This window comes from Macaca nemestrina, chromosome 10 (assembly GCF_043159975.1).
Source record: "Macaca nemestrina isolate mMacNem1 chromosome 10, mMacNem.hap1, whole genome shotgun sequence".
NCBI classification, from domain to species: Eukaryota; Metazoa; Chordata; class Mammalia; order Primates; family Cercopithecidae; genus Macaca; species Macaca nemestrina.
The window spans coordinates 25,725,395-25,751,747 of record NC_092134.1 but is presented as its reverse complement, the minus strand read 5'-3'; the positions used below and the strand labels follow the sequence as shown (position 1 = coordinate 25,751,747).

Below are 26,353 nucleotides of genomic sequence, written 5' to 3'. Positions count from 1 at the left end.
CGTATACAATTTACCTTTGTAGAGCATACAGTTCAGCAGTTTTTAGTATATTTACCAGGATATGCAACCATGACTATAATCAATTTTAGAACATTTGTATTACCGCAACAAGAAGCCCAGTACCCATCATCAGCTACTCCCCTCTCCTCCCACCCACATTCTGTTTTTTTTTTTTTCAAATTATTTCTCTATCCCCCTAGTATATAGAACATAGTAGAAACATTTTATTTGCTCACTGATGTAACCCTAGCACCAGGAATACTGCCTGGCATATAGTAGGCCCTCAAGAAACATGAAGGAAGGAAGAGAAAGAGAGAGTGGTTGGGAAATGGGAAAAGGAGGGAAAGAAGGGAAGGGAAGGGAAAGGGAAGGGAAGGGAAGGGAAAGGAAGGAGGGAGGGAGGGAAAAGAGGTAGAAAGATGCAAAGAAGGAAGGGATAATCAAGGTTGAGGTATCCCAAGTTTAAGTAATAATTTACCATGCTTATATACCCCCAAATTCAGGACTGTGCTCTCTGAGTCTGACCAACCACAGGAAAATAATCCTGTATTTACTTATGATCCAATTGATTATCAAAAAATTTAGCTGAGTATTAGTTGCTGATGGAATTGAAGCATTAATCACAGAAATGCTAGAATGTGTTAAAGTGGGAGTTGGTATTGAAATTCCAGCAAATCCTAAACTATGAAGGGATTTAAGACCCAAAATGCAACTTCCACTTCTTCCCAGAGGAATTCCCTGGACACCCAGATAGGCACCCTCCATTAAGCTTACGGCCTGCACCTCTGGAAAGGGAGTCAGTAGCTGATCGAAGCTATAGGGGGTGCTTATGGCCACTAGAGAGCTACTTTCCTGGCATCTGAATTTGGAAATTGGTCTTCCCATTCCCTTCAAACCTCTGAAGTTACAAAACACCTCCTGTCACATGGCCTCCTAGCTACTGGTCAGTCCTGTGATTCTTCTGAGACTTTTGGGTGCCACAACACCTTTGGCAATCTGGTGAAACCTGTGGACCCTGTCTCAGAATAATATTTTTAAATGCATAATGTGCAAATGATTACAAAGGAAACTGATTACATTAAAATTCAACCATCATAATATTTTTAATCTCAATTGTGGTATAGTAGTTCTCTGGTTTTTTTTTTTTTTAATTAGCATGTGACATAACAAGATCTAGCAGCAGGTCAGATGTCCCCATGATTTGGGGGTAATATGTGTGAATGCTGTTTTGAGATGTCTGCTACAAGTGGAATGGGGTAAGGAAATATCTGCATTTTAATACGTACTCAGGGCATTCAGAGGCAGAAGGTCCAAGCAGCATTCTTGGAGAAACATTGCTCTAAGAAGAAGTGCTACACATTTGGGACTTCAGTATTTTCCAGGACATGCTCATGACCCTAGAAATGTAGGATCTGGCTACCGAGTTGGGACATAGCTTTGTGGGACAACCCCAGAAGAGGCCCTCATACCATGTGGCTCACACGCACTGTCCCTAGGGTCTCAAAGCTTTGTCCTGGGATGTCTCAAAGTCCTCCCGTGGCCTCCAGCACCTGGATTGGGCTATGCATAATTCCAGCGCTCTCTTCCAAGAAAGGATTTGCTAAACAAATCTGCTCTTTGCCTAACAGGCAGCCTGCAGGAGCTGCTTGCCGCATAAATTGTTTTTAAGGACAATTTGCTCTGTAAATTAAATGCTGTCCTCATTGAATGTTGACTTTTGCATATGAGTTGTTGGCACACAAATGGGTGTTGCTAATTGTGAATGGGTTTTGTACATTAACTAAGTCAGCCCCGTAGAATGTGCACACAAGGAAACACTTTGATAGTCACGTCAGCAGCTGAAAGGAATAAAATTGCCTTTTTTTCTGATCTGACTGTCATTTAGACTGGCTTGCTCTGTGGTCTGAATCAATACAGCCTTGCTCTCTGTGTACATAGAGAGCTGTTCTTCATATTCAAAGGTTGCTCTGCCAATGTGGACGGTAGAAACCACTGTTTTTGCAGCAGAGGTGAGATGGAGAGTTTGTTCTCAGTCATCCCTGCTCTTGTTGAAACAGGGACACGTCTGGCTAGGGTCAAGAGGGGAGCCCTATTTTAATAGCTAATAACAATAATAATGGCAGCAGCTGATGTTTAATGAGCCAGGGAACTATGCTAAGTGTTTACAGGAAGTACTTCCAACATGTTATTATTGTCCTCATTCGATGATATGGGAATGGAAGCAAGAGGAGGTTAAACAATTTGTCCAAGATCAACCACACCTGTGAATTGAATGGCTCAAAATTGAATCCAGGCTTCTCAAGGTAAAGCTTTTATACTTAACCACAAAACTACACTCCCTCCAGGGAAGTCCAGAAGATATTTCCACTCAGACCTGAGATTCCCCACCTCTGTACCATCAGGGTGGCAGTTGGGTCTGCGTTCCCTGCAAATCACTCTGAAGATTTGCTATTTGCTCTGTAGGGTGCACTGTGGATACTCTCCTGTAAACTAAACTGGAGGTGCGAACATTCACAAAGCTTACAATACCTCCCCAAATACAGCAGGCGCTGCGTGATGACATTTCAGTCAATGACAGACTACATATATGATGGTGGTCCCATAAGATCATAATACGGGCCAGGTGCAGTGACTCACACCTGTAATCCCAGCACTTTGGGAGGCTGATGCGAGGGGATTGCTTGAGCCCAGGAGTTTGAGACCATCTTGGGCAACATAGTGAGACTTTGTCTCTACAAAAAATAAAACAAAATTAGCCAGGTATGGTGGCACGCACCTGTAGTCCCAGCTACTCGGAAGGCTGAAGTGGGAGGATTCCTTGAGCACTGGAGGTCAAGACTGCAGTGAGTCATGATCACGCCTCTGCACTCCAGCCTGGGTGACAGAGCAAGATCCTGTCTCAAGAAAAGAAAGAAAGAAAGAGAGAGAGGGGGGAGAGAGAGAGAGAGAGAAAGAAAAGAAAAAAGATTGCTGCATTTTTTACTGTACCTTTTTTATGTTTAGGTATGTTTAGATACACAAGTACTTCCCATTGTGTTACAATTGCCCACAGTATCAGGACAGACACATACTGTACAGGTGTGTAGCCTGAGAGTGACAGGCTACACGCTACAGCCTAGGTGTGCAGTAGGCTGTAACCCTAGGTTTGTGTAAGTGCAGTCTACGGTGTTCATCCAACAATGAAATCGTCTAAGGACATATTTCTCAGAACCCGTCCCTGTTGTGAATCAGTGCTGGGCTGTATTTAGACAGGGGACCACCTCTGCAGACTGGGACTCCTCCTGGTAACCCTTGCCTGTTTCCTTGGGGCCTCATATTAAAATCTAGAACTGTCTTGATCACCCGAAATGTCCAAAGCACTTATCTTTGTCCAGCCTGTTATGGCTTGAGGTAGAAACACATCCCCTCTTTCTGGAGCACCTACTGTGTACCAGCTGCTTTGAATACCTTTAAGGTATTCTTCTTCTCCTTTCGCAGATAAGCAAACTGAGACTTAGGAAGGATAAATGTCTTGCCCAAGGCCACTCATCTAGTAAGTGGCAGTCATAATTAAAACCATTTTTTCTTTTTCCCTCTGCTGTGCTGTGTGCAAATCAGCTTTGTATTGTGAGCACCTAACACCATCACCCACAGCTCAGGAAATGTCCCTTGAATGTCGAATGAATAAATGAATGACCTAAAGTGAACTTGTCTGAGAAACAAAAACAGAAGAAAATGCTGCGAGTGGGACTGTTAATGAAACCCAGTCAGATAATAAATTTTCTATTGAGCTGAATTTTGAACTCAGGGACGTAGAGCTGAACCTATGCAGGTTCTAAACTATTTGGTTAGCTAAATCAAGAGGCCACAAAAATCACCAAACTGACACCAGCTGGCAAGTCTTTGATCCTGAGCCCTGGGAAATTTGCCGGGCAATGGACATCACAGTTGACTTAGAGTCTGGTGGGCGGTCCAGGTCTTCTTCCCCGAACCAGTGAGTAGGGCTGGGGAAGTAGGTCCACCCAATCCCCACAGGGCTGTGGGGAAGCAGAGGCCCTGGCTTCTCTCCCTTTAGGACCAGTTTGCTTTTGGTCCCATCTAAGTCCATATTTGTGTCCTCTGAGACCTTGTCTTGGCTCTTCTGCCTGTCACTCACTCAGCCTTGCCCCCAAGCTCCCAGTTAAACCCCCAGCTGACAGTCGTTAATTATAGTGTTTGCTTTCTGTTAAAAGAAAAAAAAAATGAGGACTTCTTCATAAAATGTCTCTTCCTGTTGTCTTTTCACACTAGACTGTGAAGTTGCTGTCCCCAAGCAATTAGGCAATCAAAACAGGGCAATTACTTTCCACCGCATAAAAAGCTTTTCTGGGCTGTCTCTCCTCAGTGTCACCAGAAGAAAAAGCAACCCCACAAAAAAAGCGCTTTTTGCTTGGACAAAGTTGTCTTTCCCCTTGTTTGAAACGTAAGTGGGCTCTTTTCTGAGAGTCCCCTGCCTCCAGCCCCTAGGGTATACCTGTAATCTTCTCATGTGGCAAAGTGGCCACTGGCCTACTGATATTTCTTGAATATTCCACCCATGCCCCTACCACAAGGCCTTTGCACCTGCTGCTCCTTGTGCCTGAAATCTCTTCCCCTAATATTCTCAAAGCTCCTTCACTTCATTCAAGCCTCTTCTAAAATGTCACCTCCTCAGAGATGCCCTCCATGACTGCCCCACCCACTGACCCCTCCCCACATCACTCCCTATTCCCTCTTCTGCCTTAATTTTCTTCTTGCACTTGTTACCACCTGACATGGTATATATTTGTTTCTTTTCTGTCTCCCCCACCAAGACTGTAAATCCCATAAGAGTTGAGACTGTTTTTTTGAGACGGAGTCTCACTGTTGTCTCCCAGGCTGGAGGGCAATGACGCTATCTCAGCTCACTGCAGCCTCCGCCTCCTGGATTCAAGCAATTCTTGTGCCTCAGCCTCCCGAGTAGCTGGGATTACAGGCATGCACTACCTCGCCCAGCTAATTTTTGTATTTTTAGTAGAGACAGGGTTTCACCATGTGGGCCAGGCTGATCTCGAACTCTTGAGCTCAAGCAATCTGCCTGCCTCAGCCTCCCAAAGTGCTGAGATTACAGGTGTGAGCCACTGCATGTGGCCGAGACGTTTTTTTTTTTTTTTAAATATCACTGCATCCCCAATGCCTAAAACAATGTTCAGCACACAGTAGGACACAATAATATTTGCTGAATGAGTTAATGAATGGCAAGCTTCCAGCTGAATCCAGAGGTCAGCCTTCTCTTGCTGCATCTCTGTTCCTTCATCTCTCCTTCTCCATAAGAATAAATCTTTCATTACTCTGTACCTAATGACCTGGATTATATGTGGTTTTTTTTCTTTTCTTGTTTCTTTATTTTTTTCTCAAGGAGAAGGGTTTCAGTCAGACGAGTTAAATAGCAGTTTATGATACTGCGGAGTGACTTGGTTTCCTCATCTGTGCTGTGTGACTTAGGGCAAGTGACTTGATCACTCTGATTTCCGGTTTTATTGTCTGTGAGAAAAGGGTGACAATACCTCCTCTCCCAGGGTTGTCAGAGGTTTGGGAAATGTACTAGAGTAAGTGGTAGCTGGCATGGACAGAAGGAAGAGTAGGGAAGGCAGTGAAGGTAGTGTAGCAGCATGGGTTTGGGCAGAAGGAGCCCACCATTGGAATCTGTGACTCTTTGTCCTAGAATGGTCACACCTGGCATGCAGGAACAATGGTTTCTTGGGGGCTCCACAGATGATCCTGAGTCAGGTAGGTTAGAGTAGCATTTCCCCAAGGGTGGCACTGGAAATGATAGTAGGTGATGCACAAAACACCTTCTAATTTAAATTGCAATATATTTTTATGAGTACTAGGACAATATTAGTTTTCCATTTATGGCACTGATATGAAATTTTCTCTTAAAATGAATTTATATGTGTGAAATAATTAGCCAATTTAAAGAAAACTATTAAGTAAATAAATTGTATCAGCAGCACACAGATATGAGACACATCATGATGGTGATTCCCAAATGGCTGATATTTGGGAAACATAGTTATTAGTGGACTGATTCTCAGGTAAGCTTCTAAAATCAAACTCCAACTATCCAAACTCAGTTCAGTTAGTGACTATTGGATTTGTTGTTTTGCGATCATGACACTGACAAGTAAAGCAGCAGATAGCATATATTATAGAGCAGGGTTTGAAAGGAAGCTAGTGACTTCAGGGATCCCTGTGCCACCTCCATCTCCCATGGCCAGCCCTCCTCAGAGAAATCTTTGGGACCTCTGACCTTGGGACTAGGCTGCTGCTGTTGCTACTGCTGCCGCTGATGGTGATGATGGCGGCAGTGATGGTGACAGTGATGGAGATGATGACGGTGGTCATGGTGATGATGATGGTGATAGTGATGGTGATGATTATGGTGATAGTGATGATGATGGAGATGATGATGGTAGTGATGGTGATGATAGAGATGACTTTGGTGATGATGATGGTGATGTCTGAGATGATGGTGGTGATAATGATGTAATGGAGATGGTGGTGATGGTGATGATGATGGTGATGATGATGATGGAGATGATGATGGTGATAGTGATGTATTGGAGATGGTGGTGATGATGATGGTGATGGTGATGGTGATGATGATGGTGATGGCGATGATGATGATGGTGGAGATGATGGTGATGATGATAATGATGGTGATGATGATGGTGACGATGATGGAGATGATGGTGATGACAATAATAATGGAGATGATGATGGTGGTGATGATGGTGATGGTGATGATGTGACAGTGATGGTAATGATGACAGAGATGATAATCATGATGATGTACATGATGGTAATGATGATGGTGGTGGGGATGGTGATGAAGGTGAAGATGAAGATGATGATGGTAGTGATACAAAGAATAATAGTACTGAACACTTATTAAGTGCTTACAATGTACCAGACTCTGTTCCAAGTGCTTTAAATGCTTTATATGCATTTCTTCATTTAATACTATGAGGTAGGTACTATTATTGCCCTAATTTTGCAGATGAAATGAAGGTTAGGTAGTTTATGTATATTGTTTGTTTAATTCACAAAACAAATTCATTAGGTCATAATCATTCTCACTTACAGAGACATTAAATAACTCACCTAAGGTCGCTCAGCTATTTAGTAGCAGGTGGGAGGCTCTCAGTCTGAGTATCAAGAGCATGTTCCTAACCACATGCCACACTGCCTCCCCTTCCCGGAACAGGACAATGGATGAGGCATGATCTCTGCTTTTGAGACTCAGTAGGGAAAGCAGATGTGTGGATAATTAACTGTGAAATGCAACAGAATTAAACACGTAATGTGTTAGACTTTATAAGCAGGATTTGCAGGTATATAGAGAAAAGAGGGACTTGATTCTGATCAGGGACATCCTGGGGGGCTTCATGGAAGAAGTCGTATTTGGTCATAGCCTTGAAGGTCTTCAATTTTAGGAGAATGCAGGAAAGGGCAATTAAAGGTGGGAAAACAAGAACAGAAGAAGGGAGCCTGAAAATGCAGGGCAAGCTGAAAGGTGCTCTGAGGAGATGGTGAGACGGTTAGCTCAACCAAGGCAAAAGGCACCTGACCATCAGGCTTCCCAGTGCCTTGGGGAAGTGAATGAGTGGAGTAGGGGCTGAAAATGATTCTCTTCTCTTCTCCACTTCCTTTTGAATCTTCTTGTTTTGAGCTTTTTTAATGGAAGTTTTTGAGAGAGACAGAGGGAAAGATAAGTGTCTTCCACCCTCAACCGAGATGGAAGGTGCAAGAAAGTAAATGCCACCTCAGTAAGCTTATTATTCTGGTAATACAAGTAGCACATGCCATAATTCAAAGTTCAGAAACTACAGAAAAATTGGACAGAATGTCACTGATAATCCCACTAGGGAGAAAAGTCCTTGGTCAACACTTTGGGGTTTTTTCTCCCTGGTGTTTACTTAGTACATAGTTTTTAATAACATAATCCTGATTATACTGTATGCAATTTTGAATTTTGCTCTTTTCTACTTCACATTTTAATATGAGGATTCTTTTTTTGGTATTGCAGTTCTATAAAATCATTTCTAATGGCTGCATAAGTTTACTATTTTATCATGTGGATGTACTAGAGTTTATTTAATCATGTTTTTTATTTTTAAACACTTGTTGTCAAATTTTGGATCCCATAAGTAAGATTTGGGTGCAAATCCTTGTGCATGAAGATTTTGCTACATTTTGAATTCAAATATTGGGACAGATTCCCAGAAATGGAATTACTGAGTCAGGAGTTATGAGTAGTTGTTAGTACCTTTGCCACATAATGCTAAATTGCTTCAAGATGGACCGAGAGCTGGCCAAGGCTTCATTGGGCTGCCTTTGAAAGAGGGACTCCGATTATTTGGAGTCAAGAGCACAGACCTTAGAGTCAGACAGACCTAGGTTGAAATCTTGTCTGCCTCTTATTAACCTTGTAACCTTGGGCCTCTTTTCTTGTCTGCAAAACATTGTTCCTTAACTTTGGCACTGTTGTCATTTTGGACTAAATTATTTGTTGTGAGAACTGTCCTGTGCATTGTAGTATGTTTAGCAGTATCTCTAACCTCTAGATGCCAGTAGCAAACCCCTGGATGTGACAATCGAAATGTCTCCAGACACTGCCAAATGTTCCCTGGGAGGCAAAAGCAACCCAGTTGAGGATTACTACTGTGAAATTGAGATGATATTAATACATATCTTATGGAGCACTGTTAGAATTAAAAACAATGTATATTAAATACTTTTCACAACACGTGATACAGCTTTTACTATTGTTACTAGTAATCGTGGTAATAATAGTTTCTCACTGCTGGATGCTACAGAAAGGACTCTGGAGAGGACAGACTGGATTAGCTCAAAGGCCAGTCCCAACTCCAGGAGCCTCTGGTTCTTTGATTCTTTGGCCAATCATCCAGCGATGTCTCCGTTCCTCTCAATCCAGAGGTCAGAGAGTGGCCTGCTATTTAGAACACCTGCAATGCTAGTTACAGGAAAACCCCTCAGCCCTCACAGGACCCAAGCCTAGCATAGGGAGATGCCTAGAGTCCAGGAAACTGCATTATTCTGGAGAGAAGATTCACTCTTGGATAGTCCCTCCCTGCTCCCCACTCCTGCAAAACCAAGCCGCTGCAGCATAGCACCAGTTTGAGAGTAGTCATTACTAGACTACATCCTGCCCTGGAACCCAGTAGCCCCTGCATTTCCATACTCTCGGGACTCAGCTAACATCTCCCACATCCACTCAGAAGTCTGCAGCATTGCAACACCAGCTGGACCCAGCAGTGCAGCCACATCCTCAGCACCTAAGCCCAGTCAGTGCCCTACGCCATGGGGAACAGGTGGTCTTGCACATCAGGGAGGCTGCCTCCAGGACATAGGAAGCCAAAGCACACACTCCCCAGTACTTGAGAGCTTCCTGCCCCAGGGCCACCACCAATAGCAAATTTGCCCCCTCCAGTGGTCCCACACATCACTCAGGGACCTAAAGACAAGACTACCAGCATCAGTACCCAAACACAGCACCCAAGAGTCTGAGGATCAGCTCACCCAGGGTCTTCCATCACCAGTACCCGTGTGTGCCATTCAAGGGCCCCAGGACAGGCCCAACCAGGGCCCACTGCCACTGCTGTCCAGTGAACCTGCCTCTTCAGTGGTGGGACCACCATGCACCTTTGTGCGCTATCTAGGAGCCCAAGGTCTGGCCCATCCAGCATCCTTGTCCCCAGCAAAACCATACCACATCCATCACGAACAACTACAGTCTAAGCTAGTGAGGAACATGCAGACACTGCTGACATTGACTACAGCGGAAGAAATCATACAAAGGCTACACTGCTGGACCCACCCAGAATCAAAGCCAAAGAATCCTACCCAACTAACACTATATATACATCTACAGCAAAAAGTCTTTCCTTGCAAAAGCTACTCCATAAAATTAGAAAAAGCAACTGCATAGGAAGCCTATTTAATAAAATAATAGCTGAAAACTTCAAAAGTCCTGTGAGTGATATAGGTGACATTCAGATAAGGTAGCTCAAAGATCTCCAAATAGATTAAACCCAAAAAGATCCCCTCTGGGGAACATTATAGTCAAACTGTCAAATGTCAAAGACACAGAAAAAATTTAAAAGAGCAAGAGAAAAGCATCCAGCTACATATAAGGGAATTCCCATCAAACTAGCAACAGATTTCTCAGCAGAAACCTTACAGGCCAGGAAAGAATGGGATGATATATTCAAAGTGCTAAAAGGAAAAAAAAAACATCCTGCCAGCCAAGAAGACTATATCCAGCAACGCTATCTTTTAGAAATGAAGGAGAAATAGTCTTCCCAGGACAACAACAAACTGAGGGAATTTACCACCTCTATGCCTGCCCTACAAGAAATGCTCAAGGGAGCCCTACATCTGAAAGTAAAAGGACTATATCTACCCTCATAAAAATACGTGAATGTATAAAACTCACTGATAAGGCAAATACACAAATGAGAAACAGAAAAGGATCAAATATTACTACTACAGAAAACCACCAAACTGCAAAGTTAAGCAATAAGAGAGGAAGAAATATACACAATATAATATACAATATAAAAAACAATCTGAAAACAATTAACAAAATGACAGGAGTAAGTTTTCACCTATCATTAACAACCTTGAATGTAAATAGTTTACATTCTCCAATTAAAAGGTATAGACTGGCTGAAAGAATGAAAAAGCAAGATCCAGCTGTGTGCTGCCCACAGGAAACTCACTTCACCTGTAGAGATACACATAGACTGAAAGTGAAGGGATGGAAAAAGATGTTCTACACAAACAGAAACCAAAAGCTTACAACAGTAGCTGTATTTATTTCAGACAAAAATAGACTTTAAGTCAAAAAAAAAAACATAAAAAGAGACAAAGAAGGTCATTATACAATGATAAAGGAATCCTTTCAGCAAGAGAATATAACAGTTTTAAATATATATGTACCCAACACCAGAGCACCCAGATATATAAAACAAACATTATTAGCTAAAGGGAGAGATTTACTGCAACACAATAATAGTAGAGGACTTCAACACCCCACTTTCAGTAATGGACAGATCATCCAGACAGAAAAATCAACAAAGAAACATCAGAGTTAAACTGCACTTTAAGCCAAATGGATTTAACAGACATTATACAACTTTTTACCCAACAGCCATAGAATACACATTTTTCTCAACAACACATGGAATATTCTCCAGTTTAGACCATATGTTAGGTCACAAAACAAGTCTTGACAAATTTTTAAAAACTGAAATCATATCAAGTATCTTTTCAGACCACAAAGGAATAACACTAGAATAACAAAGAAATAACGAGGAACTTTGGAGATACATGGACATTAAACAACAAGCTTCTAAATGACCAATGGGTCAATGAAGAAATTTAAAAAGAAATTAAAGAGCCACCCACAGTGACATGCATCTGTAGCTCCAGCTACTCCGGAGGCTGAGGCAGGAGGATCACCAGAGCCAAGGGGCTTGAGGCTATAGTGTTCTATGGTCACAACTGTGAATAGCCACTTCATTCCAGCCTGGGCAACATAGCAATACCCTGTCTCTCAAAAAAAAAAAAATTAAGAAATTCCTTGACACAAATAAAAATGGAAACACAACATACCAAGATCTATAGTATACACAAAATCAGTGCCAAGAGAAAAGTTTATAGCAATAAACACCTACATCAAAATAAGTAGAAAGATTTTTAATAAACTGCCTAACAATGCACTTTAAGGAACTAGAAAAGCAAGAAGAAAGCAAACCCAAAATTAGTGGAAGGAAAAAAAATAATAAAGATCAGAGCAGAAATAAATGAAATAGAGACTAAAAAACAATACAAAAGATCAACAAAATTAAAAGTTTTTTGAAAAGATAAACAAAATTGACAAACCTTTAGCTAGACTAAGAAATAAACAGAGAAGTCCCAAATAAATAAAATTAGGGACAAAAAGGAGGCATTACAACTGATATGACAGAAATACAAAGGATCATTAGAGACAATTATGAACAACTATACACCAACAGATTGGAAAGCTTAGAGGAAATGGATAAATTCCTGGACACCTACCACCTACCAAGATTGGACCATGAATAAATAGAAAACCTGAACATAACAATAACAAGTAATGAGATTGACTCAGTAATAAACATTCTCCTAACAAAGAAAAGCCCAGGACTGGATGGCTTTACTGCTGAATTCTACCAAACTTTTAAAGAAGAATTAACACTAATTTTTCTCGAACTATTCCAAGAAAACTTGAAGAGAAGTGAATTCTTCCTAACTCATTCTACAATGCCAATATTATCCTAATACTAAAACCAGACAAAATCACAACAAAAAAGAAAATTATAGATCAATATCCTCAGTGAACATAAATGCAAAAATCCCAACAAAATACTAGCAAAGCAAATTCAGCAGCACATTGGCAAAATAATACATCATAATCTAGTTGGATGAATCCTAGAAATACAAGGATAGTTCAGCATATGCAAATCAATAAACACACACATCACATCAGCAGAATAAAGAACAAAAGCCATGTGAGTATCTCAATAGAGGCAGAAAATGCATGTGACAAAATTCAACATCCCTAAACTGTCAACAAAGTAGGCATAGAAGGAACAAACCTCAACACAGTGAAGGCCATATATGACACACCCACAAATAACATTATATTTAATGGGGAAAAATCTGAAAGGCTTTGCCCTAAGAAATGGAACAAGGATGCCCACTTTCACCACTCTTATTCGAATTGTACTGGAAGCCCTAACAAGCAATTAGGCAAGAGAAAGAAATGGCATCCACATCAAAAAACAGGAAGTAAAATGGCCCCTCTTTGCAAATGGCATGATCTTATATTTAGAAAAATCTAAAGACTCCACCAGAAAACTGTTAGAACTGAGTAACAAATTCAGTAAAGTTGCAGGATACAAAATCAACATACAAAAATCAGTAGTGTTTCTATATGCCAATAACAAACTAGTTGAAAAACAAACCAAGTAAGCAATCCCATTTACAATAGCTACAAAAAAAAAAATACCTAGGGATAAATTTAACCAAGGAGGTGAAAGATCTCTACATAAAAACTACAAAACACTGATGAAAGAATTGAACACGGAAAATGGAAAGATATTCCATGCTTATGGTTTGGAATAATTAATATTGGAAAATTACCATCCTACCCAAAGAAATCTACAGTCAGTGCAATCCTTATCAAAACACCAATGACATTCTTCAAAGAAATAGAAAAAAGACACCTTAAGGTTTATATGGAAACACAAAAAAACCTAAACAGCCAAAGCAATCTTAAGCAAAAAGAGGAGGCATCATACTACTTGACTTCAAAGTATACTAAGCAATAGTAACCAAAACAGCATGGTGTTGGTATAAAAACAGACACATAGACCAATGGAACAGAATAGAGAACCCAGAAATAAATCCATATTTCCAGCCAACTGATTTTTCAACAAAGGGACCAAGAATGTATATTAGGGAAAGGACATTCTTTTCAATAAATGGTGCTGGGGAAACTGGATATCCATATCCAGAAGAATGAAACCAGATCCCTATCTCTCACCATATACGAAAATCAACTCAAAATGGATAAAGACTTAAATGCAAGGCCTGAAATGTAAAACTCCTAGAAGAAAACATAGGGGAAATGCTTCAGGACATTGGTCTAGGCAAACATTTTAGAGGTAAGACTTCAAAAGTACAGGCAACAGAACCAAAAATAGATAAATGAGCCTATATCAAATGAAAAAGCTTCTGTGCATCAAAGGAAACAATTAACAAATTGAAGAGCCAGCCTTTTGAGTGGGAGAAAATAGTTGCAAACTATTCACCTGACACAGGACTAATGTCCAGAATAGACAAGGAACTGAACCGCAAAAAAAAAAAAAAAAAGATTTTAAAATGTGCAAAAGATCGAAATAGACATTTCTCAAAAGAATACATACAAAATATACTTTAAAAAAACAAGTATATTTTTAAATGCTTAACATCAATAATCATCAAGGAAATGCAAATCAAAACCACACTGAGATATCTCACCCCAGTTAGAATGGCTGTTATCAAAAAGAAAAAATAACGAATACTGGCAAGGATGTAGAGCAAAGGGAATCCTCACACACTATTAGTGGGAATGTAAATTAGTACAGCCATTATGGAGAACAGTGTGGAGGAGCCTCAAAAAACTAAAAATAGAACTGCCATATGATCCAACAATTCCACTACTGGGCATTTATCCAAAGGAACAAAAATTAGTATATCCAAGATATGTCTGCACCCTCATGTTTATTGTAACACTATTTATAAAACCAAGATATGGAGCAACCTATGATGAGTTCATCAACAGATGAATGGATAAAGAAAATGTGTATATATACACAATGGAATACCACTCAACCATTAAAAATGAAATCCTGTCCTTCATGGTGACGTGGATGAAACTGGAGAACGATATATTAAATAAAATAAGTCAGGCACAGAAAGATAAATGCCACATGATCTTCTTCGTATATGGAATCATAAAAAAATTGAGCCTATAGAAGTAGAGACTAACATTATAGTTATTAGAAGCCGGGAAGAGTAGCTGGGATAAGAGGATAGGAAGAGGTTGGTTATAGATACAAAATTACAGCTAGATCAAGAACCAAGTTCTAATGTTCTATGCCACTGTAGGGTGAATATAGTTAACAATAATGTATTGTATATGTTCAGAAAACTAGAAGAGAGGATTTTGAATGTTCCAAGCACAAAGACATGATAAATGTTTGAGGTGATGGATATGGTAATTACCCTGATTTGATCATCATACATTATGTATATGTATCAAAATATCACTGTGTACTCCATAAATATGTGCAATTCTTATGTGTCAACTAAAAAGGAAGAAAAAGAAATAGAATTGCTTCTCACATCTTCCTGATGGCAGCCTTCCCCCTTGGCTTTCCCTCCGCCCTCCCTTGCTCACTCCAGGCTGTCTGCAGCACAGCCTCCCTCCCAGAGAACAGTGAGTGTCAACATGGCTCAGCTACCAGGCAGCCCACACCCTTCAAACTGCTTCTCTCTGGGGGCAGTGGAGGCCAGGTCTACCTCAGATCTGGCCAGCCTCAGAGCTTCTCAGACTCTGCCCTCTAAATGCAGATTCACAGGAATTCCAGCCTCTGCGCCCCGCAGTTTTTCAGAGTCCCCAGGTGGCATCTGATGTGTAACCACCACTTCTTCCTGCCAGGCTGTGGCCCAGCTTGGGGCTGCCCACAGCCTGCAGCCTTGGCCTCCTGTGAACCTGCATGAGCCTATGGCTGGGGCTGCCTTGGAGGACCCTGACCTCCCAGCCAAGGGCAGGACTGGGAAGTCTCCAGGCCTCTCCAAAGCTACTGGCATCAACCCTGCCTCCATGGTCTGTGCAGCTCTTCCCCACTCTATGCCCACCAAGAATGCCACCACCAACAGACACCAGTGGAAGGGATGCTGAGCTGTTCTGCCAAAAACCCTGGAGATGCAGAAGCAGCTTGGGATCTCCGGAGGCCTCAGTGTGTCAGCGCTGCCCCCAGGGCATGAAGACCTCTGCCTTCACAGGGCAGTGTGGTGTAGGGGAGAGCCAGATGGCAGCAGCTTCCAGGCCAGTTCTTGGACTCAGTGGCAGTGTACTTTTATTAGTTCTCTGTGCCTCACTCTCCTCATTTGTGAGATGAATATGCTAGCAGGACCTGCCCCGTTGGATCATGTGGCACTTAAATCGGTATAACAGTTATACAGTGCTGAGAATTATCCTGCACACAGGAAGCACTAGCTGCTGGTTTGCTGTCATCCACCTTAGCCTCCTCAGGTGACCCCAGAGCTCAGCTGCCTGAGCTCCTCCTCCTTTTCACAGCTTTCAGGGAGCAGCTCTTTCAGCTCTGCCAGGGGCCAGGCAGGAAGTCTGATCAGAGAAGCCAGGCTTCTGTTGATTTCGGTACCAGCTTCCTTCCGGGCCTCCCTCATTGTTGAGTTGCTTCTTCCACCCCTCCAGGCTCTTCCTGCTCGGTGATTTCTCACAGCCTCCTTGGTCACTTATGCAGGTTGACCCATCTGCCACCCCGCTGTCCTCCAGACAGACACCAATGGGACAGACTCTGAGAACCCCAAGCTGGAAGCTCTGCTCCATCAGCAGAGGCCGACCAATCTCCGAAGCCCCCACTCCACCAAGTGGGCCCCACTCTGGAGTGTGTGATGGCACCGACTTTGGGAGAAGTTTGGGATTTAAGCCTCAGACTCTTCATCAGAATTTTTAAGGGCCCCACCCAAAAGTGGGTTCTAGATTTGTGGCTTTTTGGAGGCACTGTGTTGTAGTGACAACACAAGCCAACATTGTATGTGCAACTCCAGGTTGGAGTCACAGTCTGCCACTTGCTGAGTGACGCCTGGGCTAGTTGCCTCCCCCCTCAATTTTCCCATCTCTGAAATTGATATAATAATTCCCCCCTCGTGTGGCTCTTATATAAATCAAATCAGAAAACGTGTATAAATGCCCGGAGACGTGGTGGGTGCTCAGCCTATTGGGGCTTCTACCTCTGCTGTCTCCTTTTCCTCTACTCTAGGTCACTGTCCTCATCGGAAAATCAAAAACATTGTCACAGTGCCTGATCCTACCCCAGGCCTCTGTCTTTGAGTTTTCTTCTAGATCCCTTCCCAACTTTCACTGATTGGCAGCTCTTATTCTGACCAGTGGTTGGAGCTTCCCCTTACTAGGCTACAGTGATGTGAATGCCTGGAGGCAGGCACCCAGCTTAACTTCCTTTTTTTTCTTCCTCCCAAGGAGTGCAATCTCTAAAAGATGAGAATGGAGAGAAAAAGGAAGCAGTAGCAGCTAGGGATCTCAGTGCCCAAAGGGACCCCAGGGGTGAGCAGCTTTGCAGTGTAGAGTCCTAAAAAGTCAACCCCAGCATGAAGCAGCATATCAGGTGCTCAGGATTCAGGGTGCTGGCAGGACTATCCCTCTCTGTCCCATGTACCCAGCATCCTGGTCTCACCACTCAGAAAGGAGGAAGAGCAGGCAGGCCATGAGCCCAGGAGAACTGCTTATTCAATGCCAAGTGTGCCAGGCATTTGCACATTTTGCACTTAACCCTCATAACCACCTGAGAGGTGAAGATTATTCCTCACCTGAGAGGTTAAGTGACTCACCTGTGTTTACACAGGCTAGAGCTGAGATTTGAACTCTTTCCTCTGACCCCTACCTAACTTTCAGCAGTAGTTCCCCACGTTTTCCATCTGCAGCTGCCCTTGTGTCTTCCCTGTGATCTGCCTCTAAAAAAGAATGTCCTTCCTTGATGCTTTTAAATTTTTTCTTGGATGAATTTTCCAGCTGTGGGAAATGGAGAGTGGAGAGGCAGGCTCAGGCCTGGGTATGTGAAGATGCAGACAGATGTAAGGATGTAACCCCCTGCGTTAGTCTATTCGTGCTGCTCAAAACTTCTGAGACAGGAAGATTTATAAAGAACAGAAATGTATTTTCTCATAGTTCTAGAGGCTGGGAAGTTCAAGATCAAGATGCCAGCCAGGTCAAGGTCAAGTGGTCTGGCTCTCTTTGCCTCCAAGATGGTGGCTTGTTGCCATGTCCTCATATGGCAGGAGGTGGAAGGGCAAGAGAAGAGTGTTCCAGCTCCAGGAGAGAGAGAGAGAGGAAAAAAAATTTACCTTTCCTGTGCCTTTTTGTTCTATCCAGGTCTTGGCCACTTGGATGGTGCCTGCCCACATTGGGTGAGGCCAGGTCTTCCTCACTCAGCCCACTGATTCAAATGCCAGTTTCTTCTGAAAACACTCTCACAGACACACCCAGAAATAATGTATTACCAGCTATCTAGGTATCCCTTAATCCAGTCAAGTTGACTCCTAAAATTAACCATCATACCCCCTGCTGCCATCTGCTCAAGGCCCTGATCTGTTGGCCAGGCACTGAGCTCAGTGGATTATAGTCTAGTTAGGCTGTCCTAACAAAGCCTTAGGACGTAGATAACATAGAGCTCTCCATTGTTTTGACAACTCCTGTTAGAAATAGGGGCTGCTTGTGGCTCACTCCTATAATCCCAGTACTTTGGGAGGCTGAGGCAGGAGGATCACTTGAGGCCAGAAGTTCAAGACTAGGCTGGGTACAAAAGCAAGACTCCATCTCCACTACAAAAAATTAAAAATTAAAAATTAAAAAATAGCCAGACATGGTGGCTTGTGACTGTAGTTCCAGCTACTTGGGAGGCTTCGGTGGGAGGATCACTTGAGCTCAGGCTGCAGTGAGCTATGGTCACCCTGCTGTACTCCAGCCTGGGTGACAGATTGTCTCTTTAAAAAAAAGAGAAAAAAACAGTAGCTGCTTGGAATCTTGTCTTGAGAAGGACTTTAAGGCTGCATCTGTAGTCAATCAATCAAGAGCTCTGTGAACCTCATTCCCATAGTCAACCCCCCTAAAGCTGGTGAACAGTCCTCTTGTCAGTCATCTTTTGAAGTAGTGGCCCCTCCCTCAGGCAGGAAACAGGAAGCCAGGAGATGAGTCCTAAGCCTTTGGAAGAGCAACTCCTGCCTCTCACTTTGCCTCACTTACTCGAGTTTGGATGTTAGGTAAATGTGTCACGTTGAAATGTACAGCAGGATGGTGGAGAAGGGGTGAGATAAAAAGGCCTGGTTTCAGCTGAACAATGAGAGGGGATGGGGAAGACACATCCCCCCAACAGGGGCTAGCATCATGTCAGATATTGTATTAGTCAGCATTCTCCAGAGAAACAGAACCAACAGGATTTCTCTCTCTCTCTCTTTCTCTGTAGAGAGAAAGACTGAGAAAGTCATTTATTTTAAGGAATTGGCTTATGTGATTATGGGAGCTGGCAAGTCCAAAATTTTGCAGTGCAGGTCAGCAGGCTGGAGATTCTAGTAGAAGATGTTGCAGTCTGGAGGCAGAATGCTTTCCCCTTCGGGAAACTTCAGTCTTTTCTCTTAAGGCCTTCAATTAATTGGATGAGGCCCACCCACATTGTGGAAGGTAATCTGCTTTTCTCAAAGTCTATTGATTCAAATGTTAACCACATCTAAAAAATACCTTCATAAGGGAACAATAGACTCTAGGGCCTACCTGAGGGTAGGGGATGAGGGGGCATGAAAATTGAAAAACTACCTGTCTGGTACTATGCTGTTTACCTGGTGACAAAATAATCTGCACACCCCTGTGACATGCAGTTTACTCATGTTACAAACCTACGTGTGTACCCCCGAACCTAAAATAAAAGTTGGAAAGGAAAAAAAAAAGCTTATTTAGAGCAACATCTAGACTAGTGTTTGATCAAAGAACTGGGTACCATGACCTGGCCAAGTTGACACATAAAATTTACCATCACCGGCCAGGCGCTGGTGGCTCACGCCTGTAATGCCAGTACTTTGGGAGGCCAAGGCAGGTGGATCACCTGAGGTCTGGAGTTCGAGGCCAGCCTGGCCAACATGGTGAAACCTCATTTCTACTAAAAATACAAAAAAATTAGCCAGGAGTGGTGGTGCATGCCTGTAATTCCAGCTACTCAGGAGACTGAGGCAGGAGAATCGCTTGAACTCAGGAGGCAGGGGTTGCAGTGAGCCGAGATTGCACCACTGCACCCCAGTCTGGGCAACAGAGTGAGACTCTGTCTCAAAAAAAAAAAAAAATTAAGCATCACAGATATCTTAGTCAACTGTCTCCTAAGGTATGCAACAGATTCTGATGTGCATGAGAGGATCATAAGTGGGACAGGGCCAGTGCATTAAATAATATTGATTATAGAGTGATTATTTTAAATTCATTTGAATATTAATTACTTTAAAAAGAAAGGCTCCATTTGATATGAGCCCTTAACACTTCTCTAACACCTGTTATTTATAAAAAGGAAAACAGGGCCAGAATTCAGCTAGAAATTAATTACATTTGATCCTTGAACAATGTGGGACTTAAGGGCACTGAACCCCCGTGAAGTCAAAACTCTCTGTGTGACTTTTGACTCCCCAAAAACTTACTACTAATATCCCACTGTTGACCAGAAGCCTTACTGATAACATAAACAGCCCACTAACATATATTTTATGTTATATTCTTATATATGATATTCTTACAATATGTAAGCTTGAGAAAAGAAAAAATTATTAAGGAAACCGTAAGGAAGAGAAAATATATTTGCTATTAATGAAGTGGAAGTGGATCATCATAAAGGTCATCATCCTTGTCATCTTCATGTTGAGTAGGCCCAGGAGGAGAAGGAAGAGGAGGGGTTGGTCTTGTTGTATCATGGGTGGCCGAGGTGGAAGAAAATCCATATATAAGTGGATCCATGGAGTTCCAGCCTGCGTTGTTCAAGGGTGAACTGTACACTGTTTTGTTGTCATCAAATTTACTTTTATAGGGCCAAGCATGGTGGCTCATGCCTGTAATCCCAGCACTTTGGGAGGCAGAGGAGGGCAGATCACCTGAGGTTAAGAGTTCGAGAGCAGCCTGGCCAACATGATGAAACACCATCTCTACTAAAATTACGAAAATGAACCGGTTGTGGTGGCAGGCACCTGTAGTCCCAGCTACTCAAGAGGCTGTGGCAGGAGAATCGATTGAACCCGGGAGGCAGAAGTTACAGTGAGTGGAGATCATGCCACTGCACTCCAGCCTGGGCAACAGAGACTCCATCTCAAAAAAAAAAAAAAAAAAGGAAAAAAAAGAAAAGTACAGTGTGATAACCAAGTCAAGGCAGGGGTGACTCCAGAGGGGGTTTCCTAGAGGAATTAATTTATAAGCAGATACCTGGATGATCAGTAGGAGTTAGCCTGGAGAAGAAGAGGGAGAGAATGTTCTGGGCAGAGGGAATAGCATATGCACAAGGCTCAGGGGCAAGAGAGAGCATAGCCCATTCTTATGACTACCGTTAAAGCAGTGTTGGCCGCAACATAGAGGGTGTGTCACAAGGCGAGGGAGGCAGTACTCAGGAATGGGACTCAAAGAGCTTCCTGCGCCTTGTTAGAAACATTGGGTTCCAGAAAGGCAGGGTTAAAATGATCTTAGCAGCTCTCTGTGCTTGAAACAGCACCCCAGATTCAGTAAACCCTCCTATGCCAAATAAATGAATCCATTCCTCTCTGCTTGGTATGTAACTTCAAGGTCTCATGGACTATTTCATTTAAGTAAGGGACTGCAAGGACCAGAGTCTCTACAGAGATCTTCAGGTACAGTTTCTCTGCCAGTGTTGGCTGCCTGGAGGATCTGAAATCTTCCTTCTGTCCACAGGTGACCTGGTGTCCCGTGCAATGCATCACCTGCAGCCCCTCAATGCCAAGCACCACGGCAATGGCACCCCCCTGCACCACAAGCAGGGGGCGCTGTACTGGGAGCCGGAGGCCCTGTACACCCTTTGCTATTTCATGCACTGCCCGCAAATGGAATGGGAAAACCCCAATGTGGAGCCTTCCAAAGTCAACCTCCAGGTGGAAAGGTAAGAAATGCCTTGCCTTGTGGTGGGTGAGTACTGCCTCCAGGGTGGGGCAAGTGTCCAAATGGGGAGGATGATGGGGGTAGAAAGGACTCACTTCCTAAAACTTGCCAGAGTGGTCCGGTGGGAACTTTGCACCCTGAGTGGGTATCTTAGACCTGTGTGGGGGTCCTTGAAATGGGTTTTTACAGGGCTGGTTCTGTTTAGGATAAAACTGGCCTGTCAGATAAGTGGGTCTGCAAATTCCAGAGGGGTAAGGGCCTCTGCAGTGAAAGTGGCTTCCTCATGAAGGCAGTCTTGGAGGATGCCACCACCTCGCGTGGGAGTTATCTTCATCTTCTTTCATCCTGGCTGCCCTGGGACCCGGGAGAACCAGAAGCACCTATTCAGCCAGAAGTGGGCCTCTTGGGTGTGCAAGGGGCTTGATTGCCCAGGGGGAGGCAGTGTGACGGTTCTTTGAAGTCGAATCCTCATGGGGAAGGAAGGAACTGGGAGAGGACCCGGAGACCGCCTGGAGGCCTCCTCTCTGCCTCCCCACTTCCTTTAGCAACGGGTTCATAGATCCTCTCCCCACAGTGCCTGATGAATCAGGCCCCTCCTCCATATAGACCCATTTACTCTAAGTACTGTAGGTGTGACCCATTTATCAGAAAGAGTGGTTAAGAGAGCAGGCTCTGTGATCCCGACTGCCTAGGTTCAAATCTAGGCTCTTCTAATTAAAAGCTGGGGATCCTTGGGAAAGGCATCTGCAAAATAGGGATACAAAGAGTAAATCCTACATAGGGTTGTTTGAAAATTAAATAAATTGAACAGTGCCCAGTACATAGTAGGTGCTCAATAAATGTTAAATTTTATTATTGTTGTCGTAGATATGCTCTGCATGTAGCTGAACAACTCCCAACTTGGGCTCCTACAGTTTTCCTTTCTGTTACTTGGTGCCAAGTGGTTTTGAAAAGCTCGTTGGATGCTCTGTTTCTGCCAGATGCACTGGGGCTAAATTGGGCTCTCTTACAAAACCATGTCTCTTGGCTTTCAGTTAAGGGAAAAGGATGGAACATAGGCTACATGGAGATTGCTGTTTCTTTTTTTCTTTTCTTTTTTTTTTTCTGAGACAGAGTCTCACTCTGTCACCCAGGCTAGATAGAGTGCAGTGGCATGATCTCTGCTCACTGCAACCTCTGCCTCCCGGCTCAAGTGATTCTCATTCCTCAGCCCCCCAAGTAGCTGGGACTACAGTCATGCCCCATCACACTCAGCTAATATTTGCATTTTTTTTTGTAGAGACAGGGTTTCACCATGTTGCCCAGGCTGGTTCCAAACCCTGGGCTCTAGTAATCCTCCTGCCTCAGCCTCCCAAAGTGCTGGGATAGGAGTGAGCAACCATGCCAGGCTACTTCTTCTTTTTCTTTAAGAACCCCAATTTAACACCAATATTTCAATCCAGTCTGGAGTTAACTTAATCAGGAAATTAACTCCTTAAATTACTCAGGTCTCCCGCCATCCACAACAAATCAGTCAGTACCTTGTGCATATTTTCACGTGCAAACATGCCCAAAATGGAGAAGTGGTAAGATGCCCATAGCCAAAAAATAATCGTTCAGACACACCGAAACTTTGCTGTCTCTGGGTATAAATGCTAAGAGTTGAGAGAATGGAAACCATTGGCCTCAGCTATGGGGTGTCTAGCTCTTCACCCCCAGCCCCGACAGCCTATCCAGTAGTGCAGCTGTCCAGCAGCTCAGCTCTCTCATGTCATCTCCTGCTCCCACCTCCATGCAGATGAGCCCCTCTCCCTGCTGCGGCTAGACACTGCCTCCTCTGAGCTCCAGAACCTTCTCATCCCACTCGGCCGAATACCAGTTTCCACTGTCAGGTCTCATACTTGCAGGCTGATTCTTCTTCTCCTAGCACCTTATTCTTTTCTGCCTCACACTTACTGTAATTTGTAACTACGTGTGTATTTCTGTGTTTATTTATTGCCTGTAAAGCTTCATGAAGGCAGAGAACACATCTGTTTTGGCCATCACTCCTCAATTGATGCCAAACTCAACATCTGGAGCAGAATGGGAAGTCCACAAATATTTGTAGAATCAAAGAATGAGCAAACCTATTGATCTAAGTGCCCTTGGGACATTTCCATCTGGAGAGCTCAGACTACTTCAAAACTACAGCCATCATCTCTCCCCCAAAACCCACTATTCCTCCTTTCTCCCCAGGCTCTAAGAATGGTACCACCATTGGCCTCATCACCCTGGTCAGAAAACTGAGACTTGACTGGCACTCCTTCCTCTCCCTCACCATCTCCAGCTGGTCAGCAGGTCTTATTGAGGCTGCATCAGTGAGATTTCTTTATTCCTTCCCCGCTAGACCACTGCCACTGTATGCTCAGGACCCCATCTTTTCTACTTCAGTTTCTACTTTTGATGTCTACATGGTCTCCCTGTGTGTAAGCTTTAATAGTCCTCTGACCTTGGGAGGCTGAGGTGGGTGGATCACCTGAGGTCAGGAGTTTGAGACCAGCCTGGACAACTTGGTGAAACCCCGTCTCTACTAAAAATACAAAAAATTAGCTGGGCATGGTGGCACACACTTGTAGTCTTAGCTACTTAGGATGCTGAGGCAGGAGAATCACTTGAACCCAGGAGGTGGAGGTAGCAGTGAGCCAAGATCATGCTACTGCACTCCAGCCTGGGTGACAGAGTGAGATTCCATCCAAAATAAATTTAAATTAAATTTAAAAACCCTCTGACCAAGACTGGGCACAGTGGCTCACACTTGTAACCCCAGCGCTTTGGTAGGCCGAGGCATGTGGATGACTTGAGATCAGGAGTTCCAGACCGACCAGCCTGGGCAACATAGCAAGACCCTATCTCTATGAAAAATACAAAAATTAGCTGGGTGTGGTAGTGCTTGTCTGTAGTCCCAGCTACTTAAGGGGCTGAAGCAGGAGGATTGCTTGAGCCTGGGAGGTCGAAGCTGCAGTGAGCTGAGATTGCACCACTGTACTCCACCGTGGGTCACAAAGTAAGACCTTGTCTCAAAGAAGAATAAGAAGGAGAAGGAGAGGGAGGGGGAGGGGGGAAGGGGAGGGGAGGGGGGAAGGGGAGGGGAGGGGGGAAGGGGAGGGGGAGGGGGAAGAGGAAGAGGAAGAAGAAGAAGAAGAAAAAGAAGAGCAACAAGAAGAAGAACAGCAACGAGAAGAACAGCAAGAAGAAGAAGGAGGAGGAGGAGGAGAAAGAGAAGAGCAACAACCACCACCACCACAAGGAGGAGGAGGAGGAGAAGAAAGAGAAGAAGAGCAACAACAACAATCACCACCACCACCCTCTGACGAGCTCCATCTTCCTCACAGCGAAACTTCTAAAATGGAAGTCTCACGATGTGACATCCTCCCACTCCTGCTCAGCACAGTTGCCCAGCTCCCATTATACTTTCTATTACACAGTGTCCATTTTCCCTCTTGAATCTCCTTCTGGACTCAGAGTGTAGTTGGAGTGGCTGGAAGTCAAAAAGGACCCTCTAACGCTTCCAAACCTTCTGGGACAAGCTTTAAAGAGGCATGAGCAGGGAAGGAGAGCAATGAGAACATGTCCCAGAATTTGTTAGAGCCATTTATCTCGTTCTTTCCATGCCTCTTTGGTTGAATTTTCAGGAGTCAGCACAAAAGACAAAGTGGAACTTAGCATTTTCCATGTTCTGTTCAGTGTGATCCTCTGGGAAGCATGTGGATTGGAAGTCATATAGTCCTTTAAATTTGGATCCCAGCTCGGCTTCTTGTAGCTCTGTTATTTCACCTCTTTGAAACTCCATTTGTCCTTCGTAAAGTGAGAACACAACCATCCTCATGAGACTGATGTAAGCAATGAATTAGACATTGTAGCTAAGACATCCGGTGCCATGCCTGGCATGAGGGGAACCCCCTTCCTCCCTAAAACAGTCACTTATATTATATTTTGGGGGCTCTAAAATGCTGTTTTCATTGTCCTTAAAGAAAACCTGCCTGTGATTCTTTCCAGAGGGATCGTTATGTCTTCCTGCTCCCTGATGGAATAGGTTTTAGTGTTTAGCACCGGAAAACACAAGCGGAAGAACTTCAGAGGCGAGGGGCCGTCTGTTTTCAGTCAAGTGTTTATTTACACCAGCTCTGTACCAAAGCCTCCAAATGAGAATTTCCAGTAGAAGTTAGGACTCTAATTTGGAGTTATTTCTTTCTCTCCTCTCTCTCTCTCTTTCTCTGTGTGTGCGTCCTTTTTATTCTGCAAATCTATCAAACAGTGTCATCTCCTTGACTATCTTTATTCTGACAAAGTCAGGTAGGGCCATGATGCTTATATGGTTTTCCTCTAGACTATAAGCTCTTCAAGAACAGGGGCTGAATATTATTTGTTTTCATCTGTGCCCAACAGACAGCCTGGGAAATATTGGCGAAATATGGATTATTTTATGCCTCAAACCATCCCTTCTTGTGAGAACAGCCTTTCTTGGCTGAAGTATTTGGAAGTAGGCCTGCATGCGCCATTTTGCCATTTCATGTGGGCACAGCTTTGGAGTTGCTCCATTTGTTTTGGATAGTTTCGTTTTTCATTGTGGAATTTTGAAGAAGCTCAGTGCCAGTGTGAGATTTCTGTAGTCTAAGTTTTTCCAGAACTTTGGCTCCTATTTCTTGAGCTTCTAAAATCATTCAGATACCTCAGATATTTTTATTTTAAAAAACTCAGACAAATTTTGTAATATTTACAATTAGGTGCTATTTATTTTCCAAATAGTAATGATAAGTGAAAACACCTTAATTTTGATAGGAGGAGCCATGTGAGGGTACTGTTTTC

The 26,353-nt window shown here is 43.4% G+C and overlaps 1 protein-coding gene across 4 annotated transcripts in view; it reads left to right on the top strand.

Moving 5' to 3' along the window:
• Positions 1-26,353, top strand: part of ABTB3 (ankyrin repeat and BTB domain containing 3) — a 339,095-nt gene that overhangs the window by 200,808 nt on the left and 111,934 nt on the right. For all 4 annotated transcript variants that reach the window (XM_011768941.3, XM_011768940.2, XM_011768939.3 and 1 more), the window contains exon 3: positions 21,326-21,530. In XM_011768941.3, the coding sequence (XP_011767243.2) occupies positions 21,326-21,530 (205 nt within the window). The remainder of the gene's footprint in view (positions 1-21,325; positions 21,531-26,353) is intronic.